The sequence below is a fragment of the Chiloscyllium plagiosum genome, unplaced genomic scaffold, assembly GCF_037043375.1.
Source record: "Chiloscyllium plagiosum isolate Xiang-an unplaced genomic scaffold, Cpla_swu_hap1 HiC_scaffold_39, whole genome shotgun sequence".
Classification (NCBI taxonomy): domain Eukaryota; kingdom Metazoa; phylum Chordata; class Chondrichthyes; order Orectolobiformes; family Hemiscylliidae; genus Chiloscyllium; species Chiloscyllium plagiosum.
Genome location: NW_028270177.1, coordinates 9,633,541 through 9,656,253, shown reverse-complemented (window position 1 = coordinate 9,656,253; position 22,713 = coordinate 9,633,541). Strand labels below are relative to the sequence as shown.

At 38.6% G+C, this 22,713-nt stretch overlaps 1 protein-coding gene across 8 annotated transcripts in view; it reads right to left on the bottom strand.

The window, feature by feature from the left end:
• Positions 1–10,353: 10,353 nt before the first annotated feature.
• The window catches only part of LOC122540910 (D-glucuronyl C5-epimerase-like), a 100,627-nt gene continuing 88,267 nt past the window's right edge, over positions 10,354–22,713 (bottom strand). For all 8 annotated transcript variants that reach the window (XM_043677197.2, XM_087981426.1, XM_087981424.1 and 5 more), the window contains exons 4-5: positions 16,222–16,467; positions 10,354–14,691 (exon numbers count right to left, since the gene is read on the bottom strand). In XM_043677197.2, the coding sequence (XP_043533132.2) occupies positions 13,667–14,691; positions 16,222–16,467 (1,271 nt within the window). In that variant the 3' untranslated portion in view covers positions 10,354–13,666. The remainder of the gene's footprint in view (positions 14,692–16,221; positions 16,468–22,713) is intronic.

Here is a 22,713-nt window from a genome sequence, read left to right as displayed (position 1 = left end):
TCCCGAGCAGCTTGGTGGTGCGGAACTCTGTGCTCTATGGTCTGTTCCCTGATGCACATCGAGACATACATCGACTGCACCTGAAGGTCCATCAACTCAGTCAAAGATGCTCTTTGATCTGCCTGAAACTTGTTGGTCTTCCAGAGTAAGGAATTGACCTCGACCAAATGTTGCAGACTGGCACATTCCACGGTCCAGGATTATGTGCTGAGGGACGTGCTAAAGCAAGTGGCAGCTGCTGCCAAGGCGCAGCGGGGAAAGACCACCGTCAAAGGTCTTTCTGCTGAAATTAAATGGGGCTTCATTCAGTTATCAGACCCCCCTGATGCCTCAAATATATGTAAATATAATCTTGTACAAATAAGAAATGCCTTTGGTTTGTTTTGCTGGATCGAGTCAACCTTCAATGTTTGTTTGTTTCTTCATATGTACAGAACTGCTTCAGTGACTATGTATGTATATAAAGTCAAAAGTCACATAACGGGTTATACTCCAACAGGTTTATTTGGAAGTACTAGTTTTCGGAATGCTGCTCCTATTTTAGGTAGCTACCTTGTGAAAGAGCTAGTGCTTCCAAATAAGCCTGTTGGAATAGAGCCTGGTGTGTGATTTTTAACCTTGTCCACCTCAGTCCAATACTGGCACCTCCACATTATGTATATAGAGATATTTTTAATGAAAAAATTGTATTTTTGAAATGAGATTAGATTCCCTACAGTGTGGAAATAGGCCCTTTCGTCCAACAAATCCACTCTGACCCTCCGAAGAGTAACCCACCGAGACTCTATGACTCATTTCCCTTCATGTACCCCTGACTAATGCACCTAACACTATAGCCAATCCACCTAACCCGCACATCTTTGGACTGTGGGAAGAAACCAGAGCACTGGAGGAAACCCATGCAGACCCAGAGAGACAATTGACTGAGGCTGGAATTGAACCTGGGTCCCTGACAGTATGAGGCAGCAGTGCTAACCAATGAGCCACTGTGCTGCCCTGAATGAAAAGAAATATGATTTGATTTTGATTTGATATATTACTGTTATATGTACAGAGATACAGTGATAAGTATTGTTTGGTATGCTAACCAGACAAATCATACCTTACATAAATACATTAGGGTAATCAAACAGAATGCAGAATCTAGCATTACAACTACAGAGAAGGTGCAGAGAAACATCAACTTTAATATGAATAGTCTGTTCGTAAGTCTGAAGAAAGGAAGAAGCTGTTCTTAAATCTGTTGGTACGTTTTAAAATTGTTGTATCTTCTACCTGATGGAAAAGAATGGAAGAGAGTATAAACAGGATGGGAAGGGTCTTTGATTATGTTGGCTGTTTCCCTGAGGCAGTGGGAGGTATAGACGGAGTCAATGGATGGAAGGCTGGTTTTTGTAATGGGGAGAAAGTGAGGTCTGCAGACGCTGGAGATCAAAGCTGAAACTTTATTGCTGGAACAGCACAGCAGGTCAGGCAGCATCTAGGGAACAGAAGATTCGACGTTTCGGGCACATGCCTGAAGAAGGGCATGTGCCCGAAACGTCGAATCTTCTGTTCCCTAGATGCTGCCTGACCTGCTGTGCTGTTCCAGCAATAAAGTTTCAGCTGTGGTTTTTGTAATGGACTAGGCTGTGTTCACAACTCTCTGCAATTTCTTGCTGTCTTGGGAAGAGTAGTTGTCATGCCAAGCTGTGATGCCTCTGGATAGGATGCTTTCTATGGTGCATCTATAAAAATTGCTAAGAGTCATCGTGAGAAATCCAAATTTCCTTAGCCTTCTGAGGAAGTAGAGGTGTCAAGGTTGATGGACCAGGACAGATTGTTGGTGATATTTACTCCTAGAAACTTGACGCTCTTGACCATCTCCACCTCAGCACCATTGGTACAGACAAGGGCACCTCCTCCACTCTGCTTCCTGAAGTCGATGATTAGCTCCTCTGTTTTGCTAACATTGAGGGACAGATTGTTGTCTGTACACCATGCCACCAAGCTCACTAAGATCCCGTACTCTGTTTCGTCTTTGTTTGAGATCTGACCCACTATAGTGGTGTCTTCAGAAAATCTGTAAATGGAGTTAGAGCTGAATTTGACCACATTCGTGAGTGCATAAGGAGCATAGTAAGGGGCTGGATGTGCAGCCTTGTGGGGCATTGGTATTGAGGATTATTGCAGAGATGTTGTTGCCTACCTTTACTGATTGCGGTCTGCAGGTCAGGCAGTCAAGTATCCAGTTGCAGAGTTGGGTGGGGTGGAGCAGAGTCTCGGTTTTCGAGATGCAATTGGTTGCAAATGATGTTGAAGGCAAAGCTGAAGTCAATAAATAGGAACTTGACATAGATATTCTTTTTATCCAGATGTTCCGGTGCAGAGTGTTGGATCAGGGAGATGGTGTCTGCCATGGACCTACTGCAACAGTAGGCAAATTGTAGCAGATCAAGGCAAGCTGGGAGGTTTGTGATGAAACCTAATTTTAAGGCTTTTGCTTCCTGTAGTAATGTTTGGCATTACATTGCATCTGAGTTGAAACTTTATTGCTGGAACAGCACAGCAGGTCAGGCAGCATCCAGGGAACAGGAGATTCGATGTTTCGGGCACAGGCCCTTCTTCAGGAATCTGTCCTGTGCCCGAAACGTCGAATCTCCTGTTCCCTGGATGCTGCCTGACCTGCTGTGCTGTTCCAGCAATAAAGTTTCAACTTTGATCTCCAGCATCTGCAGACCTCACTTTCTCCTCGAACATTACATTGCATCTGACCCTTGCTAAGAGGACGGTTGGCAAATGTGGATAATGGTGGTGCACTCTCATTCCCCCAGATCCCCAAGTCCAATTTAATTCCCTCCTTCCCAAATGATGGTCTTGAAACTAAAAGAGAATATGCTGGAAAATCTCAGCAGGTCTGGCAGTATCTGTAAAGAGAGAAAAGAGCTAACGTTCTGAGTCTAACTGACCCTTTGTCAAGGCTGTTTTCTTTTGCCGGAAATGGAGACAGAAAGGTCAAGGAAAGGAAGGCAAGTGTTGGAGATGGACCAGGTGAAGGTAATGGAGGGATGGAAACTGGAAGCGAAATTTATGAATTTTCTTGACGGTCTTGAAATATTATTTGATAGGCACCAGTTAGCCTCCTATTCACTACTGCGTAGCAATGAACTTGAGTTAGGCATTCAACCATGACAGAGAAGTTGATACCAAAAGTCATACTATTGCACAACAGGTTTAAGGTGATAGGGAAAGATCTAAAAGGAAACTAAGTGGCAACTTTTCATGCAGAGGGTGGTGCATGTATGGAATGAGCTGCCAGACGAGGTAGTGAAGGCTGGTACAATTATAACATTTAAAAGGCACCTGGATGGGTCTATTAAAAGGACAGATTTAGAGGAATATAGGCCAAATGCCGGCAAATGGGACTAGATTAATTTGGGATATCATGAATGAGTTGGAGTCAAAAGTCTGTTCCCATGCTGTATATTTCTATGACTCTAATTAGATAGTGAACACAACCTACAATGCTAACCCATTCACCCCTTTAGGAGCCTGAGGGCATTAAAACAATGGTGAACTTGGGACCTGTCTCCTTGCCCTTCCCCTGAGAGTGAAAAGCAATGGCAAGTCACTACTGATGAAAAACGGTCAAGAAAATGGCTCAGGATGAACTATCAGTAGACAATGAACCTCGGGTCCGTCTTTGGGAAGAGCACAGATGAATGAATTGCTACGTGTGTAGTATGTGGAGAAAATACAAAAAGGTTTTTTTTAGAATTTCCAATCTCAGGTAAACTCTCTCCCTGTTAAGATTCCAAATCAAGGAAGCTGTTTGCATATATTTCCTTATAAATTGGAGTTATGAATCAAAATGCAATGGTTTATGTAATTCAAGTGTTAACAGAACTCCATCACAGACCCTTTTTACATAATCAGACAGTATTCACACTTGCAACAGCCAAAATATACTGAGGCTAATTCGACTGAGATGGATACCAATCAAACAGGCATTTAACCAAAGAGTGGCAAGTATATTTGTACTGGAGCAGACAGCAACAATTAATAATCTCCAATCTGTTAATTATACATCAACGCAAATTTTCTTCAGTGGCTTAGATTCTAAAATGGACACCAATTTAGGCTTTTATTCACTTCTGGGACATAGGCATTACTGAGTCAGCACTGATTCCCCATTGCCAATTCACCCACAAAAAGGTGGTGGTAAGCAGAATGCAGATGAGTGTCTTGCTAGGCCATTTAGGACTAATGATTCAAACAAATTGAACTCAAATTGTACTACAGAAGGTTATGAAATTATATTCACTTAATTACATGGTGTTGAGAGACTATAGTGGCTTAAGAAGGCAGCTCAACACTACTTTCTTAAGGGCAACCAAGGATGGACAATTGATACTGGCCAGCTAGCAACATCCATAATTAATTAATTTTTAAAAATCTGATTGCAGTTAAAAATCTTGTTTGCTAAATGTCTGCAGTCATATTTTTAAAACTATAATCTGAGAAATTAGAGATCTTTATTCAATTAAATAAACGTTAATTTACAACCTTGCATGATGAGATTTGAGTTCATTTCTATTCAATCATTTATCCAAACCCTTGGATGCTATTGAGTTGGTGGGAGGTAAAACGATTGGGTTTAGTAGTTGGCATCAATTGCTAGGGGCTTTGTTTGTATGAGAGGGTGAGGAGGAGGGCAAATATAGAAGATTGGCCTCAACTAACTACATTGATGGTGTATCAGAAGTTACATTTAGGTTGAATGGCTGGCAGGAGTGATCAAGACTCCAAAATGTGGGTGGGCTGGATAAAATACAATTTCTTCCCCCACAGTTATAAGATATTCTAGGCTGCACAGCTGTAGGCCATAATGTTACCCCTTACACTAATTCCTGTTTAAAATGCATAAACAAATCCTGGCATAGGACAGGCATCAGGCAGTAGAGGATGAGAGAGAAACCTTTATATTGAAATAACTGCAGAAGCCAGTATTCTGTCACCAAGTCACCCTTTATTTACATGTGCACAATACATGGGCTCTGACCTGTGTCTGTGGAATTCATTGCCACAGAAAGTAGTTGATGCCAAAGCATTGAATGTATTCAAGAGGCACATTGATATAGCACTTGGGGTGAATGGGATCAAAGGTTATAGAGAGAAAGTAGGATTAGGCTATTGAGTTGGATGATCAGCCAGGATCGTTATGAATGGCAGAGCAGGCTTGAAGGGCTGATGGCCTCCTCCTGCTCCAATCTTCTATGTTTCTATGACCAGCTAGCTCAGAGCCGGTCCCTACAGCGAGGTGACTCACTGAGACTCTTGTTTACATCTGTCAGTCAGGACTCCCAAACTGACCCAGGTTCCTGATGAAGGGTCTATGCCCAAAACACGACTCCCTTGCTCCTTGGATGCTGCCTGACCTGCTTTGCTTTTCTACACTTTTCAATTTTGACTCTCCTTTTTCCAGGTTAACAGCCCAAATAAGGGATCTCTTAGTCAATAAGATCCACCTGGTCCTCATGCTGATCACTACAATATGAAGGTAAGTGCATGTCCTTGGAGAAGGAGCACGCGGTGTCCACCAACACCCTGGAGTTGTTCAGGGAGAGGTGGGCGCCGCAGGGAGTGGAGTGCATCATTTCTCCCTCCAACCCTATTTTGATTTAGTCCCTACCCTCCCCTTCACTGTTTTGATCACACAGCACTGCCTTTGATGTGAAGGGCAGTGTTTATCACTGGCCACCCGGGTGTTTTCCTATCTTCCTGGTGGTGGAATTTGAATAAAGATTGGTGCACTTTGTGTCTTTCACTGTGTCTCACACCTGCACACACACACTATGGGTGCTGGGGAAAAAAATAAGCACTACCGCACTTAGGTGGTAGTGTGGGGGTTAAAGAAAGAAAAGAGGAAAAAAAAACAAAACAGGAGAGTCACAAAAAAAAATTTAAAAAAATAAAAAAAAAGGTAAGTGCATGGAAATTTGAATAAAGATTCGTGCACCTTGTGTCTTTCACTGTGTCTCACACCTGCACGCACACAACATGGGTGCTGGGGAAAAAATAAGCACTATCGCAGTTAGGCGATAATGTGGGGGTTTAAAACAAAATAAAGAAAAAATATAATAACAGGAGGAAAAAAAATGAAGGTAAGTGCAACCAATTGCAGAAAGGTTTTCTCTGGCTTATTAAGATTAGATTACATTACATTACATTACAGCGTGGAAACAGGCCCTTCGGCCCAACAAGTCCACACAGCCGAAGCGCAACCCACCCATGCCCCTACATTTACCCCTTACCTAACTCTACGGGCAATTTAGCATGGTCAATTCACCTGACCTGCACATCTTTGGACTGTGGGAGGAAACCGGAGCACCCGGAGGAATCCCACGCAGATACAGAGAGAACATGCAAACTCCACACAGTCAGTCTCCTGAGGCAGGAATTGAACCCGGGTCTCAGGCGCTGTGAGGCAGCAGTGCTAACCATTGTGCCACCGTGCCGCCCAGATATTAAAGAGGTTAGAATAATGCACATTTTGTAGTTGACATTACAAAAGCTTTAGGGATATCTAAGAAGCATGGACTGATTTCATATATACTGAAAGTAATTAAACAGAAAAACAAACCTCAAAATTATTTAGAATGAAAATAGCAGATTTAAAAAAAAATAAAGGTTAGTACATCAGCATGGCATAATGAATCACAAGTGGAATAAGTGTGTGCTTCAGTGCATGATTCATTGCATTGTTGGTTGGTTCTTCATCTGTTATCCCATGAACACATATGGGCCCTTAACCACAGGTGGAACAAAGATGTTCAATTGTCATGGTATTTGTAAGTAAACTTGGCAGAAGTCTGGGAGTGTATAGATCTTTAGGCCAGAAAAGAGCAAGCTTTCAATTGGATTAAATTATACTCCAGACACTCCCAAGACACAGGCCCAGCAGTGAGGTGTTAGACTAATGTGAGAATGGAACATTAATTACTGAAAATAAACGCCAGAATGTCTGGGAGTCAAAAAAGAAGTGTGAAAGGAGAGCATGTCTGTGTAATAATATATCTGAAGGAGATAAGGTATTGAAGGACATTTGAACATCCTTCACATAAATGCCTACAGTGAACAATAGACATTAATGAGGTTGCATCAAAATAGTCGCCTATCTGCCAATTGATGCACTGACACAGATTTTCATTAACTTAGATCTATTTAATATAATGTAACTTCCCAAAGTATGACTTTAAACCACATAAGGAGGTTAAATCAGAAGGCCAAAATATTTTAATTCGTTAAATACAAGTTGCTGTTGAAGATTAACAAAGATTAACTAAGCAACACTCTATCCTGCTAGCCTGATGGACCATGGACCCAATAACATTTTCCCATCTGTCAGACTTGACTCCCTACTGCAGACTCCACCCCAACATCCAAATTGTCAGACACTCCCCCTAAACACACATTCCGCTATCTGACACCCACTCATTCAAGATACTATTAGCATTTATCATCTGGCATTCTACCTATTATGTCCATGACCACCCCGTACCCATTGGACATTGGCACCCTAGCCTCATTAGCTTTACCTCTTACTCTTTCACAGAACACAGCACTCTAACTTCAGTAAAGGGGGTAATTGTTGCTGTGTCGATTCTCCTCACTGCAAGACTTGTAGTTTCCAGGACAGATTCATAAAAGGTGGCCCCAATTAGGAATTTCCAGTGAGAAAATATCTGAAGGTATTCAGGTATTTTTTAATACGATTAAGGCTGGAAACCAAGTTTCTAACCCTGACTGAAAAGTCTGGGTCACTACTGGGTGGCACGGTGGCACAGTGGTTAGCACTGCTGCCTCACAGTGACAGAGACCCGGGTTCAATTCCTGACTCAGGCGACTGACTGTGTGGAGTTTGCACATTGTCTGCGTGGGTTTCCTCCGGGTGCTCCAGTTTCCTCCCACAGTCCAAAGATGTGCAGGTCAGGTGAATTGGCCATGCTAAATTGCCCGTAGTGTTAGGTAAAAGGGGTAAATATAGGGGAATGGGTGGGTTGCGCTGCGGCAGGTCGGTGTGGACTTGTTGGGCCGAAGGGCCTGTTTCCACACTAAGTAATCTAAAAAAAAAATCTACTTTAGTGACAGCTTGGTCAAGCCAGTGCACCATTTCTAGGTTATGCTGGAAGCTATTTCTTTCAAAGTAAATTAGATATTTTTCTTGTAATTCTGGTCTCCTTCCTATTGGAAAGATGTTGTGAAACTTGAAAGGATTCAGAAATGATTTACAAGGATGTTGCCAGGGTTGAAGGATTTGAGCTATAGGGAGAGGTTAAATAGGCTAGGGCTGTTTTCCCTAGAATGCCGGAGGCTAAGGGGTGACCTTATAGAGGTTTATATAAAAATGAGGGGCATGGATAGGATAAACAAAGTATTTTCCCTGGGGTGGGAAAGTCTAGAACTCGAGGGCATAGGTTTAGGGTGAGAGGGGAAAGATATAACAGAGACCTAAGGGACAACTTTTTCACTGAGGGTGGTACGTGTATGGAATGAGCTGCCAGAGGAAGTGATCTCCCTTCTAAGACAATGAGGAGAATTGTTTGTCTGTGGAATGCTCTTCCTCCAAAAGTAGTAGAGGTTGTGCCTTAAATTTATTCAAGGCACAGTTGGATAGATTTTTTGATGAAGGGCTTTTGTCCGAAACATTGATTTTCCTGCTCCTCGGATGCTGCCCCGACCTGCTGTGCTTTTCCAGCACCACTCTGATCTTCACTCTAATCTCCAGCATCTGCAGTACCCACTTCTGCCTAGATTTTCTGATAGTCAAGGATGTCAAGCAGCAGAGGAGCTGAAATGAAGATACAATAGGAGGGTGGAGTTGACACCATAACCATGTCAGACATGATTCAGTGGTAGGTCAGACTGGAAGGAATGAGTGACTCCAAAGTCTTACGTTCTTTTTTTTTAAAAATGGTTAATTATGCTGAAATCATTACACAGCAAAAGAATTGGTTATATATAATGAACAATCATGCCTCAAATGAAATCCATTACCTGAAGCACTTTGGGATGTACATTATAGGTGACATTATAAATATTTAATTTCTTCTAATGCTTCCATCCATGTGACAATAATCAATAATTATAAATAGCTGGTATTTTACATTGCTGGCTAAACAACTGGGAACAGATCATAACGCATTTGCAAGATCATGAAAAATATTTGGTAGTTTTTCAACCTTCCACCCAACAAAAATCTTCCCTTTTGCTCTTCCTACCCTCGTTTTCACCTCGTTTCTCTCACCAAAGGTGCTGATAATACCTGATTATTTCCAGTACGTTTTTGTTCCAGATCATCTGACCTAGTACACACTAGGAAAAGAAATCTGCCGTAGTTCCACACGAGGCAATGCAGTTGACACCTGAACCACATGATGCTGTTTTGATTAAATTAGAAAGCATTTGACAAAATTAACTTTCTATAGAAAAGGGCATAGGTCAGAAAAACAACATGCCATTTTAATCACAATGATACCAGAGTTAGAGCACTGGAGCAATGATGCATCCAATGTTATTCATGATACTGCCTTATATTTAAAATGAAACTCTTTCTGTTACATTTACAAAATAAGTATTTTTATATGATTAGTTATACACAAAGATCTACTGGAATAAGAATCAACTGTCAACTTTGGAATGGCTGGGAAAATCAGCATCAGGAAGCCACACTACACACGAGAGAAGTAACTTGTGTGTCACTATAATAGAAAGAAAATTCATGCTTTCCAAAAACACCAAGACCACTTTGCATCTGTTTTAATGCACCTTCCCATTGACAACTACAGGAGTACTTCGTCATTTTGAATATAAATGGGCTCCAGTTGGCAAATACTACTTGTCTACATAAACCAGGCAAACAAAGTATGGTCTATTCAAACGCAGTATGTTAAAATACATACATATTGATTTTTCTGAAGTTATTTGTCCAGATATAGGGATGACAGATACATTGTTTTTGTCTATTTATAGCAAAATGCTACTGCTTGATTTCACTGTCAGAGAATAAATTTGAAAGATTTCACAATTCTTGCCCATGAAAAGGATCTTAGACCAGTAATCAATCCATCACGTTTTCTATATTGTGAAGGAAAATCACTAAGATGCTGTTTTGCTTGAAAAGTACATTTTCTAGTATATCAGGAAACTGACTGTTATGCCTGATGACAATGAATACAGAATTTAAGGCAAATACAATCCGAGCTCGCAGTCATTTTCCTTAGAAAAGAAAGAAATAGATCTGTAACCTCAGAATTAAACAGCAAACATTGTCCATTCTTGCAACAATGGAACAAAATAACCAGAACCAAGAAGTCCCTTTTTAAGAAAATGCTTTATTGTACAACTTCAGTAAGCAAAGATACTTAGCACAGCAAAGATTGATCCAATCAATATTTTTATATAAACATAATTGTATATAGTCACTTTATTTGAAAAAATTATGAATTCTTGCCGTGTACAAAATGGCAAAGCTGTACAACTGTGTGCACATTGTGCTTAACAAATGCAAATTGGTACAGCTCTATAACACTGCCTTGCCCTGTCAACAGGCAACAGTGTTCAGTAAACAGTTTATTGCATATCCAACATATGGTTCAATTGGCATGTAAAAATACAAGTTAAAATGATAAAAAGTACAGTGTGAATGAAAATAGCAGCTTTCAGTGAAAGTCTTGCACACTGTCCAATGAGGGTACATCAGCACAAAGTCTACTATTGTGCTTGTGTCTTCTGTTTGCATATACCCAGCTGCATCTTGCATTCTAATACATCTAATGAGAGAATGATTTGTAATATTAAGAGTTATGAACAAGATCTTCTCAGGTGCAGAACAGTTTGGATGTGTTTTTTTTATATATAATGCTTTGGTATTGACAACACTTAAGCTCAGAAGAAAAGATGATTTAGAGCCATGAACAAAAGAAACAGAAGAACACATTTTTTAAAAAATGCACCACCATCACCAGTTACGTTATGAAGGAAATGAACCTTGAGGTGGGAAAAGAAAATAAAGAAAATGTGATGCGGCATACAGAGAACAGTACAGCATTGGAAAAACTTGGATAACAAAATGTCAAGCACTAAATATTTCTATACTCATCTGGCTGCCAAAATGAACATCTCTCAAATATATACCATTTAGTTAAATAGATATCAGTTTTGCAGAGAAAATAAAAATTACACTGTTAGATAATATATCATCCAACATAACCAGCAACTTGATTTGCAAATTGTTTGCTCTCTGTATGCTTTACCTTTTAAATAATATTGTACTTGAGCAATATACCTATAAATATTGCAGACTGATTTTTTTTTTTAAATCAGCTACTACATTTTGGCTACTGACTTCCATACTTCTGTACGAAGGCTGGTAATTCTTAGCAGGCATAGCTCAAGAAAAAGGGGAAGGGAGATTGTCTAGTTTATTTTTAAACTCAATCATTGAGAATTTTGTTCTGTATTGGTGAAATGATTTGCATCAATTACAATTACTGAGGAACAGAAAAAATGAAACCTGTCAAGTATGTTCTTTTTCTGGCTCTATAAAGAAATTGGAGGAATATTAGGAGAGCTGAAAGGTGCAGCTTCCAAAGAAGCGAATTGTAACTGGATCAAATGGGCACATTAACACTGAAGTAACCTCCTTATTCCATGCATCAATGCTAGTAACAGCCAAACATTGGTTTGGTCCCATGTACAAAAAAAAAGAGAAAATTAGATTTTGAAAAAGAAACAAGGGCAAGATTTCCTTCACCTTCATTTAGTCCTTTGTTTCCTATGCCATCAAATGGCAAAATTAGAAGGAAACCCAAGTTAGACTGTTTACCTGATTCTAAATATGCACAATGCAATGACTCTCTCCCACTCGCTGGTCACTATTTTGGGTTTACAGTATTTAGAAATCCATAACAGTTGAGAAATACTAGAAAAAAAATATATTTTGAACTCAGGAGAAGCTCTGGCAATGAAAACAGTTACGAAAATATTCTTACTTTCACAGTATGTAAATGATTTTGACATTCAAATTCATTTCTGGGCTGGTGATTTTTTTTTCCAAACACATACTATCTTAAAATACAGTAACACAGATTCAAGTGCTTCCCTCCCCCTGCCCCCACCATGTCATTTACTGATTCATAATTAAGTAGTTCAAGCTTTGAAATAAAAAGATAGAAAAATCAGAAATACAGACATAATACACTAAAAATACAAACAGGTAATCAGTATCTGTAACGTTCAGTTGATTGCTATTTTATGTATCATTCATCAATACATTGGCCACTTCAGAAATGTGGTATCAGTAACCTGCTTTTTTCTTTTTGGTTGCAGATCCACATGTGCATTTCCTATTTTTAAACCAGAGCACAAATGTTTAAAATGGATTAGATTCCACACAGTTGGCCCCTTACATCAACATCCCCATACATGATTCTTTTATCTCATTGGCTATCCTAATCTGGAGGGAAACAATGGTCAATTCACATAAACAATGTTTTTGCATTCAAACAAGACTTTATAAACAAAGCCTAACGCTTTGAAGGCAATCACAATTATTACAATGTGCCCTCTAAAGAAAAAAAAATATTCTAGGATGATATTACACAAATCAAGACAAAGTTCTGCATGAATGGAGGGTCTGGATCCAAAACGTTGAGGCAAAAAATAAAGGGTGGAAATGGCACCAACCACCATATGGAACTTATTGATTCAACTGGAAATAAAATTCTCTCCCCTGCACGGTATAACAAGTTCCATGAAACATATATTATTTTATTTGTGCAGTTACTTTTTAAATTTTTTGTGTTGTGCTTTGCCATGTGCATCAAAAGCTAAATGAGCAATATGCCTTGAAGGGCCTTTTTAAAACATACAATGGAAAAATATTCTGTGCTAATTAAAGACACTTAAAAGATACATTTTTACAAAGTTCATGCTACTTAATAGTTTATAACCGCAGCCTCACCCTAAACAGAAAGTAAAACAAAAACATGCTACAAACCACCTTAGGGGTCATTCACAATTGTCAACGTTTGTTAATTGTAGAAATTGATACATTAGTTCGATTCCAGGGATTGGGAACATAGACAAGGATATTGAGTCTCTAAACAGAAACAAGTGTTGAGACTGGTGCCATAACAGAAATTCTAAATGGATGTTAATTTTGAAAAAAAGGAATACAACTTCATCTACTTCTAATAAAAATATATGATTTGATGATATAATCAAATGCAAAATGTCAAAAACAAAACCAGTGAAGAAAAACAAACATAAAAATAAAAACATACAAGTACGGTTGAAAAGGGTGAAGTGCCAGAAAGGGATTGTAAGTCTTAGGGTGAGTTAATGTGCACAATTGACCGCTTAAATCACCTCATATCAGTGAGCATCTCCACTTACAGAAAGGCAAATACAAACAAAAGGATGTTTCGACAGGGATAATTTTTCACCACAATTTGATTCGTTCTTCCCCGTAATGTTACTGATTGCTACACTCTTAAAATGTGCCATTAAGATGATGGCAGGGATACAAAAGGTACTATTCGTACTCTCAAAAATGTTTAAATTAAGGAATCTTCCCTTATATATTAAATGTATGATTCATAAGATTATATTTTGGCTTTCAGCTCTAGTTGTGCTTTGCTCTCCCTCCTTTTAAATAGGACTTCCACCTCTTTAAAAATTCCTTAAAGATAGGTGCATCATCAACTGTGCTCAGCAGTTGTAGCTGGTTGATGTGGGTGGTGTGGTAGTCCCAACGTGCCAAGTTTGGAGCTGTACCAAGCATGAAATGGCGGAGATCATAGATTGTACCTGAGCCAGTGTCATACAATGGAAGCATGGCTTTCAAAGAGTCCATGCCTCGTTCATACAGTTTTTTAGCTTCTTGTCCTAGTTTCTCACCTGCAGTTTCTTTGAGGTCATATAGACCCAGTAGAGAGTATATGAAACCATTCAGAACAAAAGAGCTGGGAACAGTTGGGTATTCTTCATACCAATCATACTTATTCATAAACACAGCTTTTACCCCATGATCCTCTGATTTGAGAGTATAGGGCACCACTGCCCGCAAGGCTGAATTGAGGTACACCTGTTCCTTTGTAAGCAAATAGGCCCTTACAAGTGTAGACATGGCCTGACCTTGTGCCATAGCTGAATACCAGCCAGGCTCCAAAGACTTAAAACCCTCACCTAGCTTACGGGTCACCATAATGGGCCAGCCACCCTTTTCATCCTGATTTCTTACCAACCAATCGCTGGCAGCAAAGAAGGCAGGCATGTGTGCTGTGGTTGCTATTGTGATGTTGTCAATAAAGCCTTTTCCCTTGGCAACCAGCTTTATAACTTTCTTGGGCATTATTTTAGTCTGCTTTACAGCCTTAGTGTTGGACAAGCCAACCCCTTTCTTCAGGTCAGTTACCAGATCTCGAGTAAGAGTACTCCAGCTTGTCCGTGGGCCTATGCCATAGTAAATATCTTTGTCTTTGAAGGCTATAAGTTGTGTGTTTGTGACATAGTGAATTGTAAACAGCTGGTTCTTTTCAGTTGTCTCCAGTATGACAGAAATACTCCCATTTGTTAAGAATTTAATATCGAATGAAATGATGAAATCTCTTGCATTTCCTAACATCAGGTAAACGCCATCTGAAGATTCTGAAAAGAAAGAGAGATCAATTTAATATTAAACTGAAAATTTTGTATAATACTCAATGTTTGTTAGAGTGTAGCAACTGGCTTTCTAATGCAATGTGAAAATATATACAGGACATTGGTTAGGCCACTGTTGGAATATTGTGTGCAATTCTGGTCTCCTTCCTATCGGAAAGATGTTGTGAAACTTGAAAGGGTTCAGAAAAGATTTATAAGGATGCTGCCAGGGTTGGAGGATCTGAGCTACAGGGAGAGGCTGAACAAGCTGGGGCTGTTTTCCCTGGAGCGTCGGAGGCTGAGAGGTGACCTTATAGAGGTTTACAAAATTATGAGGGGCATGGACAGGATAAATAGACAAAGTCTTTTCCCTGGCGTCAGGGAGTCCAGAACTAGAGGGAATAGGTTTAGGGTGAGAGGAGAAAGATATAAAAGAGACCTAAGGGGCAACTTTTTCACGCAGAGGGTGGTACGTGTATGAAATGAGCTGCCAGAGGATGTGGTCAAGGTTGGTACAATTGCTACATTTAAGAGGCATTTGGATGGATATATGAATAGGAAGGGTTTGGAGGGATATGGGCCGGGTGCTGGCAGATGGGACTAGATTGGGTAGGGATATCTGGTCGGCATGGACGGGTTGGACCGAAGGGTCTGTTTCCATGCTGTACATCTTTATGACTCTAAAAGTATGTCCATTCATACCACCTGTTCTATCCTTAACAATTATTCTAATTTTCAAAAATCATTGCAGATGCCTAACCCAAGCCACATTCTGCACTTTCATTTTACAAATGCTTAGTTATTGCACATTATAGCAGACAAGTTGGAATGTGTAGGAAAGTTTAACTTTCACCTTTTGTCAGCGGGGCTTTTTCTAGAGTTAGATCAGTGAGGTAAAGGACTTTGCAGATGCCAGGTGTTTAAAATAATTTTATTTTTAAACATTGAAGATTCTAATTTCAAGTAGTGGCTCATTCAAGTCCATTAAATATTTCCCGAGACCGTATAATTTTCAAACTTCAGCTTGCATGAATTAAACCAATGGAGATCATCTGCCAGCTTTTTAAACATGTTAATACCTGTACTCAGCCTTTGCTGCACAATTTCATTGTAAATTTAATGCACACTGCTGAAAATCATTTACTTTTTTTAAAATCTTAGGTTTTTCAGGTCAGATATAGCTTTAAGATGCCAGCTAACAAGGGAATAGAGCTTAAAATTTTCTTTCAATTTTTATTTCAAAAATCAATGCATAAATCACTTGTAAATCCATTAGTTAAGACATTCTAAGTTTAAGTGGATTTGTCAGTGGCCCGTGGGATCTTGAAATTACTTTGCCATCAATAAAAAGGAGAGTCTTGAAAATCTTACAGAATTCATTATATAGTTTGTCCTCCTTTCTTATAATGTCAAAAGCTGGAAACCTCTTCACAGTTTTCCTACAAAGATCTGAGGCTTTGGTGCTGACAATTATTTCATGGTCTTTCTTCAGTAACATGTTAATTTTAACAAGTCTTGATCAGTAAGATAAAATACCTGGGGTGGTGAACTGCTTTACATTGCTAGATCTAGTTTTGTCAAAGGCTGTAGAGACTGTACATCCTTTTGGTATAATCCAGTCATTTTGTCTTGTGCCTTTGTCTCTTTTCTCTGCGATTTCGTATACTTCACTATGTGGTGGTCTCTCAGTTAGGTTTTTACTGTAGTGACTTAGCCCATATTGTGCTATCTGAATAGGGTAGAAATAACCCTGAGGTCCCCACTGAGTGGACAAAGGAACACCTGAGGAAGAGAGGGGTGAAAAGTCATTAGGGCTAAAAATGAAAATAATACATGAACAATAAAATATAATTTTAAAAACTTACTTTTCGAAACAGACATGCCAATAAAGACCAGGACATCATAGCTATATCAAAACTGCATAAAGCCTGCAAGACATTTTAATATGCTGAAAGAAAAAGCAGGTAAACATTATGTTTAAAGGAAGCAAATAAAATTGCGTAATTCTCCCTCAATTGTTCAAGAGTCAAGCAAGAATTGTCTTTGCTTTCTTTTTCCTCATAGGAGCCTTTAAGCTGCAATGCCACTAAATCTGCAACATATTTGGTTACCTTGCCAAACCTTTTACAATCTATCAATGGATGCTAACTAAAGTCCCAGTTTGCCACTCTCAAGCCTTCTACTAAGACTGCCACTATTAAGAGTTTGAAACAGAAAACCACCTGCATCAACCTACATGTTGATTGGCATGGCAATTTTTATTCTGTTTCAATAGTATAGTTACTTTGTCCCTGCTAAATAAATATATATATATTTTCACAATGTCTATTTTTGATGAATGGTCATGCAGAGAACAATATTCCACACATCAGACAGGATCTGTGTAGAGACAGGGTTTCCATGTCAGGTCATTTGCCTGATCTGCTGAGTATTTCCAGCATGATCAAACTTTAACATGCAATTTACTTTGAGATTTAAGAACAAAAATTAGAGTCTAACGCAGTAAAACTTCTCGGTTGCAGTATACTGCGGGTTATACTTCCTGGTCTTTTAAGTTACAGATTCAAGATTTTACAAGGTTTAGTAGAATTTTACATAATAAATAACAATCATTTATACTGTGATTTTCAAAACCTAGAGATGGCCTGAAATGTTACAAAGCCAATACTGGTCATATAGATACTGGGAATTGACAGAATTTGAGCCTAGGATTACAACTGTCCTTGCTCTCAATTTACCACCTTGAAGTTGCTCCCAACAGCAGAGACATTTTTCTTTTTAATTCACTCATCAGACATGAGCCAAACTGGCTGGCCATAATTTCTTGCCAGTCCTTAACTGCCTTTGAGAAGGTGGGGGTGAGCTACCTTCTTGCAGTCCATGTGCTGTAAGTTGACCACAATACTGACAGGGAGGGAATTTTGGAATTTTGACCCAACAACAGTGAAGGAATGGTGATATATTTCCAAGTCATAATGCTGACTGACTTGGAGGGGAACCTGAAGGGGATGTGTTTCCATTTATCTACTGCCCATGTCCTTCTACATTTAAGTGGTTGTGGGTTTGGAAGGTGCTGTTTAAGGATCTTTGATAGATTTCTGCAAAGCATCTTGTAAATAGCACACACTGCTATTTGGTTGAGAGACTGGCTGCGGTAACAAGCAAGAAACTGCTTTGTCCTGGATGGATGGTGTCAAGCTTTTTGAGTGTTGTTGGAGCTGCACCCATCCAGGCAAGTGGGGAGTATTCCTGACATGTACTTTGTAGATGATGGACAGTCCGTGGGGAGTCAGGAGGTAAGCTACCCACCACAGTATCCCTAGCCTCTGACCTGCTCTTGTTGCCACTGTGTTTATGTGGCAAATCTAGTTGCGCTTCTGTCAATGATAATCCCCCAGTGTTATTAGTGGGGAATTTAGTGATGATAATACAACTGAACGACAAGGGGTGATGTCTAGATTATCTCTCATTGGAGATGGTCATTGCCTGGATTTGAGTGGCATTATTTGTCATTTGTCAGTTCAAACCTGGATATTTTCCAGATTTTGTTGCATTTGAACATGGATTGCTTCAATATTTAAGGAGTTGTGAATGGTGGTGAAAGTGGTTAGCTGATGATTGCACATCCCCACTTCTAACCCTGATGATGGGGGGTGGGGGGGGTGGGCGGGAAGGTCATTGCGAAAATAGTGGAAGATGGTTAGATCAAGGACACAATCCTGAGGAACTCCTGTAGAGACATCCTGGAGCTGAGATGACTGACCTCCAATAACCACACCACCTTCCTTGGTGCCTTCACTTTTTAAAAAGAGTGCTATTTTATCTTGGTTTCTGAAAACAAGAAGGGTGAGTTTTGAGATATTAAGATACCATTCTGTCACCAGACTGGCACACAAAGATGGATGTTGCTAAATACATGTAGTTATCACTAAGAACCTTTGAAAATGCAGTTGATCATGATACCTCAATACACGCTTCCAGGCGTTTCTCGTGACAACAGCTGGACCTAGGCTCCAGGTACCATACTGTACCCAGAGCAAGGAATCTTGTCCAGAAACCTTTCTTTCAGTATGCTTTCCTTCAAATACAGCAAACAAACACAGTCTCCAAAGCAGAAACTAGAACCCAACAGTCATAAATCCAGGCAGGTGATCTCCAGTAAAAAAGTAGTCATGTGAAACTGGTGACTACCAAGAAATGCGTTATTTAAAAAAAAAGTTTGATGTCTTTTCATTGATTTCTTAAATATGAGTTCAAGCATTCTCAATCTTTCAAACTCAAGTCTACAAAAATGATAAAATATAAAGCTTCCAGAACTGATGCCAACAACAGATTTGGCAAACTGAAGTTAAAGATTAGTAGAGGTAATGCAGGTGGATTTCAAACAATAATTCAAAACAGCTAGATTTCAAACAGCTAGAATAATTTAACATATAAAATCCAGAAAATTTGTTAAAATAGTAGCTACCCAAGTCAAATTTCTTTTGACATACAAGCAGAATTAAAGCCCAGCTATTCTTCAGCTATTATTCACTGCAGATGTTAGATACAAAAGTGGAGGAATATATGTATAAGGAACATAAAAGCCAGAGTTATCCACTCAACCCTGCTCTGCTATTTTGATCATAGCTGATCACCTACCTCATTTTATTCCCATATCACTTCATATCATTAGTAACTAGAAATATATTCATCTTTGTCATAGACATAGAAATAATGAGTGAGCTTCCACAGTCTTCTGCAGTACAGAAATCCAAAGCTTCACCACTAGAGTGAAGAAACCCCTCCTCATCTCAGTTTAAGCATGTTACCATCAAAAAGGTGAGCACACTGATTGAATGCTCCTGATGGCAACAACTACAACAAAACATCTGTAATTAAATACTTCTTGGCAGAACATGTCAAATTAAATTTAAGCTTATGTAATGAATTCTGAATTGTTTTTTCAACTGTACTTGTATTAATAAACAGGATCTAAACTTTCAATAGTATATCATTGGGCCTAAATCAGTAGGTACATTTGGAAACACTAATTCCAAGCTCAATATTGTTTGTTAGACCATTTCGATAAACAGATTGACTAAGAATAAAATTGTGTTCTATTGTATATACAACAAATAATTATTCACGATATCTGGTCCTGCTCCAATGAATAAATTACAACTGTATTCTAACAAATAGAGGAGTCAAGAAGTGGTGACATTCACTATCAGATGCAGAGTTCTAAAAATAAGTACTTATTTGGATTTAATGTTCAAATTTCAGGAGCCTAACTCTGGAATTGTAGAATCAGACAATATACATCTACCATGAATGAGGAATGCCTTTACAAATCTTCAGCCAAACAAAATTTAGGCCTTAATATGCACACATATTAACTACCTCCATGCAAAATTTTAAAATATTAGTCAACGTGAGTGAATGAAAAAGCAGTATCAAGAGCAAGTTATACAGGGTAAAGGAAAACTTCCACATGGTTCAAGCCTACTACATCTTTACAATAACTTCACAAACATTAAACATGCATTGCTTTGCAAAGCCATTTGTCCACCTTTATATTTGCTTTCATGATACATTGATAACTTGTTCACCATTTAGAAAAACAGTTTTGCAGTTCTATACTAACTGCAAAATAAATACTAGTTTATGATCCACAGCTATTACAAAAAATTCCCAACTAACATCTTAGGGATTACCATTGAACAGAAATTGAATTGGACTAGCCTTATAAATACACTGGACAGCAGGCCAGTGGCTTGGAATATGGCAGTAAGTAACTCACCTCATAACTCTCGAAAGCTTGTCCACCATTTACAACACTTAAACTTGACACCACATCCACTCTCTCCATCACGGAAACTCTAACAGCAGTGAGTGCCATTTACAAGATGCACCATAGGAATTAACCAAAGGTCTGTAGACACCTCCAAAGCTATGATCACTACCATCTAGAGGGACATGGGCAGCAGATATATGGGAACACCACCATCTGCACCTCTAAGCTATGCACCATCTTGACTTAGAAATGTATTCCTGTTCCTTCAGGGTCAATGGATCAAAATCTTGAAATTCCCTCCTTAATAGCATTGTTGGTCTACCCACAGCATATGGGCCAGTTTCTCAAGGACAACTAGGGACAGGTTGGCACAGTCAGCAATGCCCACATTCTGAGGGAATTTTTTAAAAATGCTGGAACTGCATGCTAAACATTTAATTACAGTCCAATAAAGTTATATAAATGTGTTCTTGTGCTGATTACTTCAAAATTATGTTAATCCTACTTGACTGACTAGATTCAAATATTTAGCATGTCTGTGTAACTAACATTATGTTTACTGACAGTGTTATGTCAATAATGATTTACAATTTGTTCTTGATTTAGTACTGGAATGGGGAGTTAATTTCTACAAGCAACCAACTTTAATGAATCTGTTTAACAGATTCCAATGATTATCATAATTTTCTGTCAACAAATCTTAAAATTTGGTTTAAAAGTCCTTCATTCTATAAAACAAATGGTCTGGAGGAATGACATTTAAAAAAAGGTTTCAAAGACATGGAACTACCACAGCAAAGATCCAGCTGAGTTCCTTTATTGCAGCTTTGAGGCCTTTCTGACCACAGTGAAAGGCCATTATAACGCAGCTCAATATACTATGAATTCACAAAGTATGGGGATCCCAAGCATGTAAAAGAGTAAATCTTTATTTAAATCTTAACTTTACTAGTTGAAAATAGGAATTTTCATTAATGTTATCCAGCTACAATGCAGTTTCACTTTCCAAATTCGTACTGCAACGGACTTCCTATACACTGCTGCTGAATGTCATGGGCAGTTAATAGTCAAGTGATTTGAAGTAACATTTGTTTGACAAACTAACTCATCCTCTACCATGGAATAACTAAAACAACGTGCCAAGGCAATATATGCTGCTATTCTTCATTTTTACAATAATTGGGACAATACAATTTGTAGACCATACTGTAAATCCATGCTGCATCATTAGTATAAATATTTTGTAAATGTTGTAAAGTGCTTTACTATAAATATTTAAAGTGTACTAATCAGAACTTATGGCTGTATTAGACACTCTATGCAACACTAACTCAATTACAAAGTAATATTTTGATAGGAAATGCTTGAGATCTGGTTTAAACAAAATGAAGGATTTTTTTTCCAAGAAAAAAATGGAAAGTCACTTTGCGAAATTTTGGAAGCAGTCATTTAAGCCTGCAAACAAATACTATACAAATAATCACACTAATTTGTGATCTGACCAACAAACATGCAACTGCATTAATTTAGTAAATTCATGCCTTAAACAAGTAATGTTTATTCATACACAAGCTCTGCTTTTTTATCCAACCTAGTAATTTGTTGTTAGACATTAGAAGAACTGAATCAAAATGTGTTATTGGACAGCAAGAAAACCTATTAAAAGCTAAATAGAAATAGCAGATTTTTATCAATTTTATGACAGCTCAGAGGAAGAGGGCAATTGCAAAGACCTTTTCAGTTTTCGTAGGTTAAAAATTGCCAATTATCAGGTGTGCACGCAAATTGGGGGTAATCATAACTGTCACCCCTGTGATATAATGTGGGTAATTTTTAAAATATAATTTATTTTAGAATTTGGACTTTGAACTAGTGGCATGTGGGCTTTGGTCTGTGGTTATGAGGGGGTTTAATGATTAATTTGTCAGTATTTCTGGAGCCTTGATTTTTTTTTTAAAAAAGTCAATAATAGGAGAGCCATCTTGAAGTGGTGATGGAAATTTGTTTGCACTGGGAGACTAGACAGAATAAACATTCAATAGTGTTAGCCTGCTTTCCTTTTGAAGGATCAGGAATTGATTTTTTTTTTGCTTAGCTAAAACACCCCTAACTTGGAAACCTTTAGGTTTCAGTTTGCAATTATCCTGTTTAAGGCTAAATGTATGAAACAGTTTCTCCCATAGAAAGATGTTAGTTCTGAAAAATTAGGTAATATATTATCTTTAAGGGCTTTTAGTTTAAAGGTTTCAGAC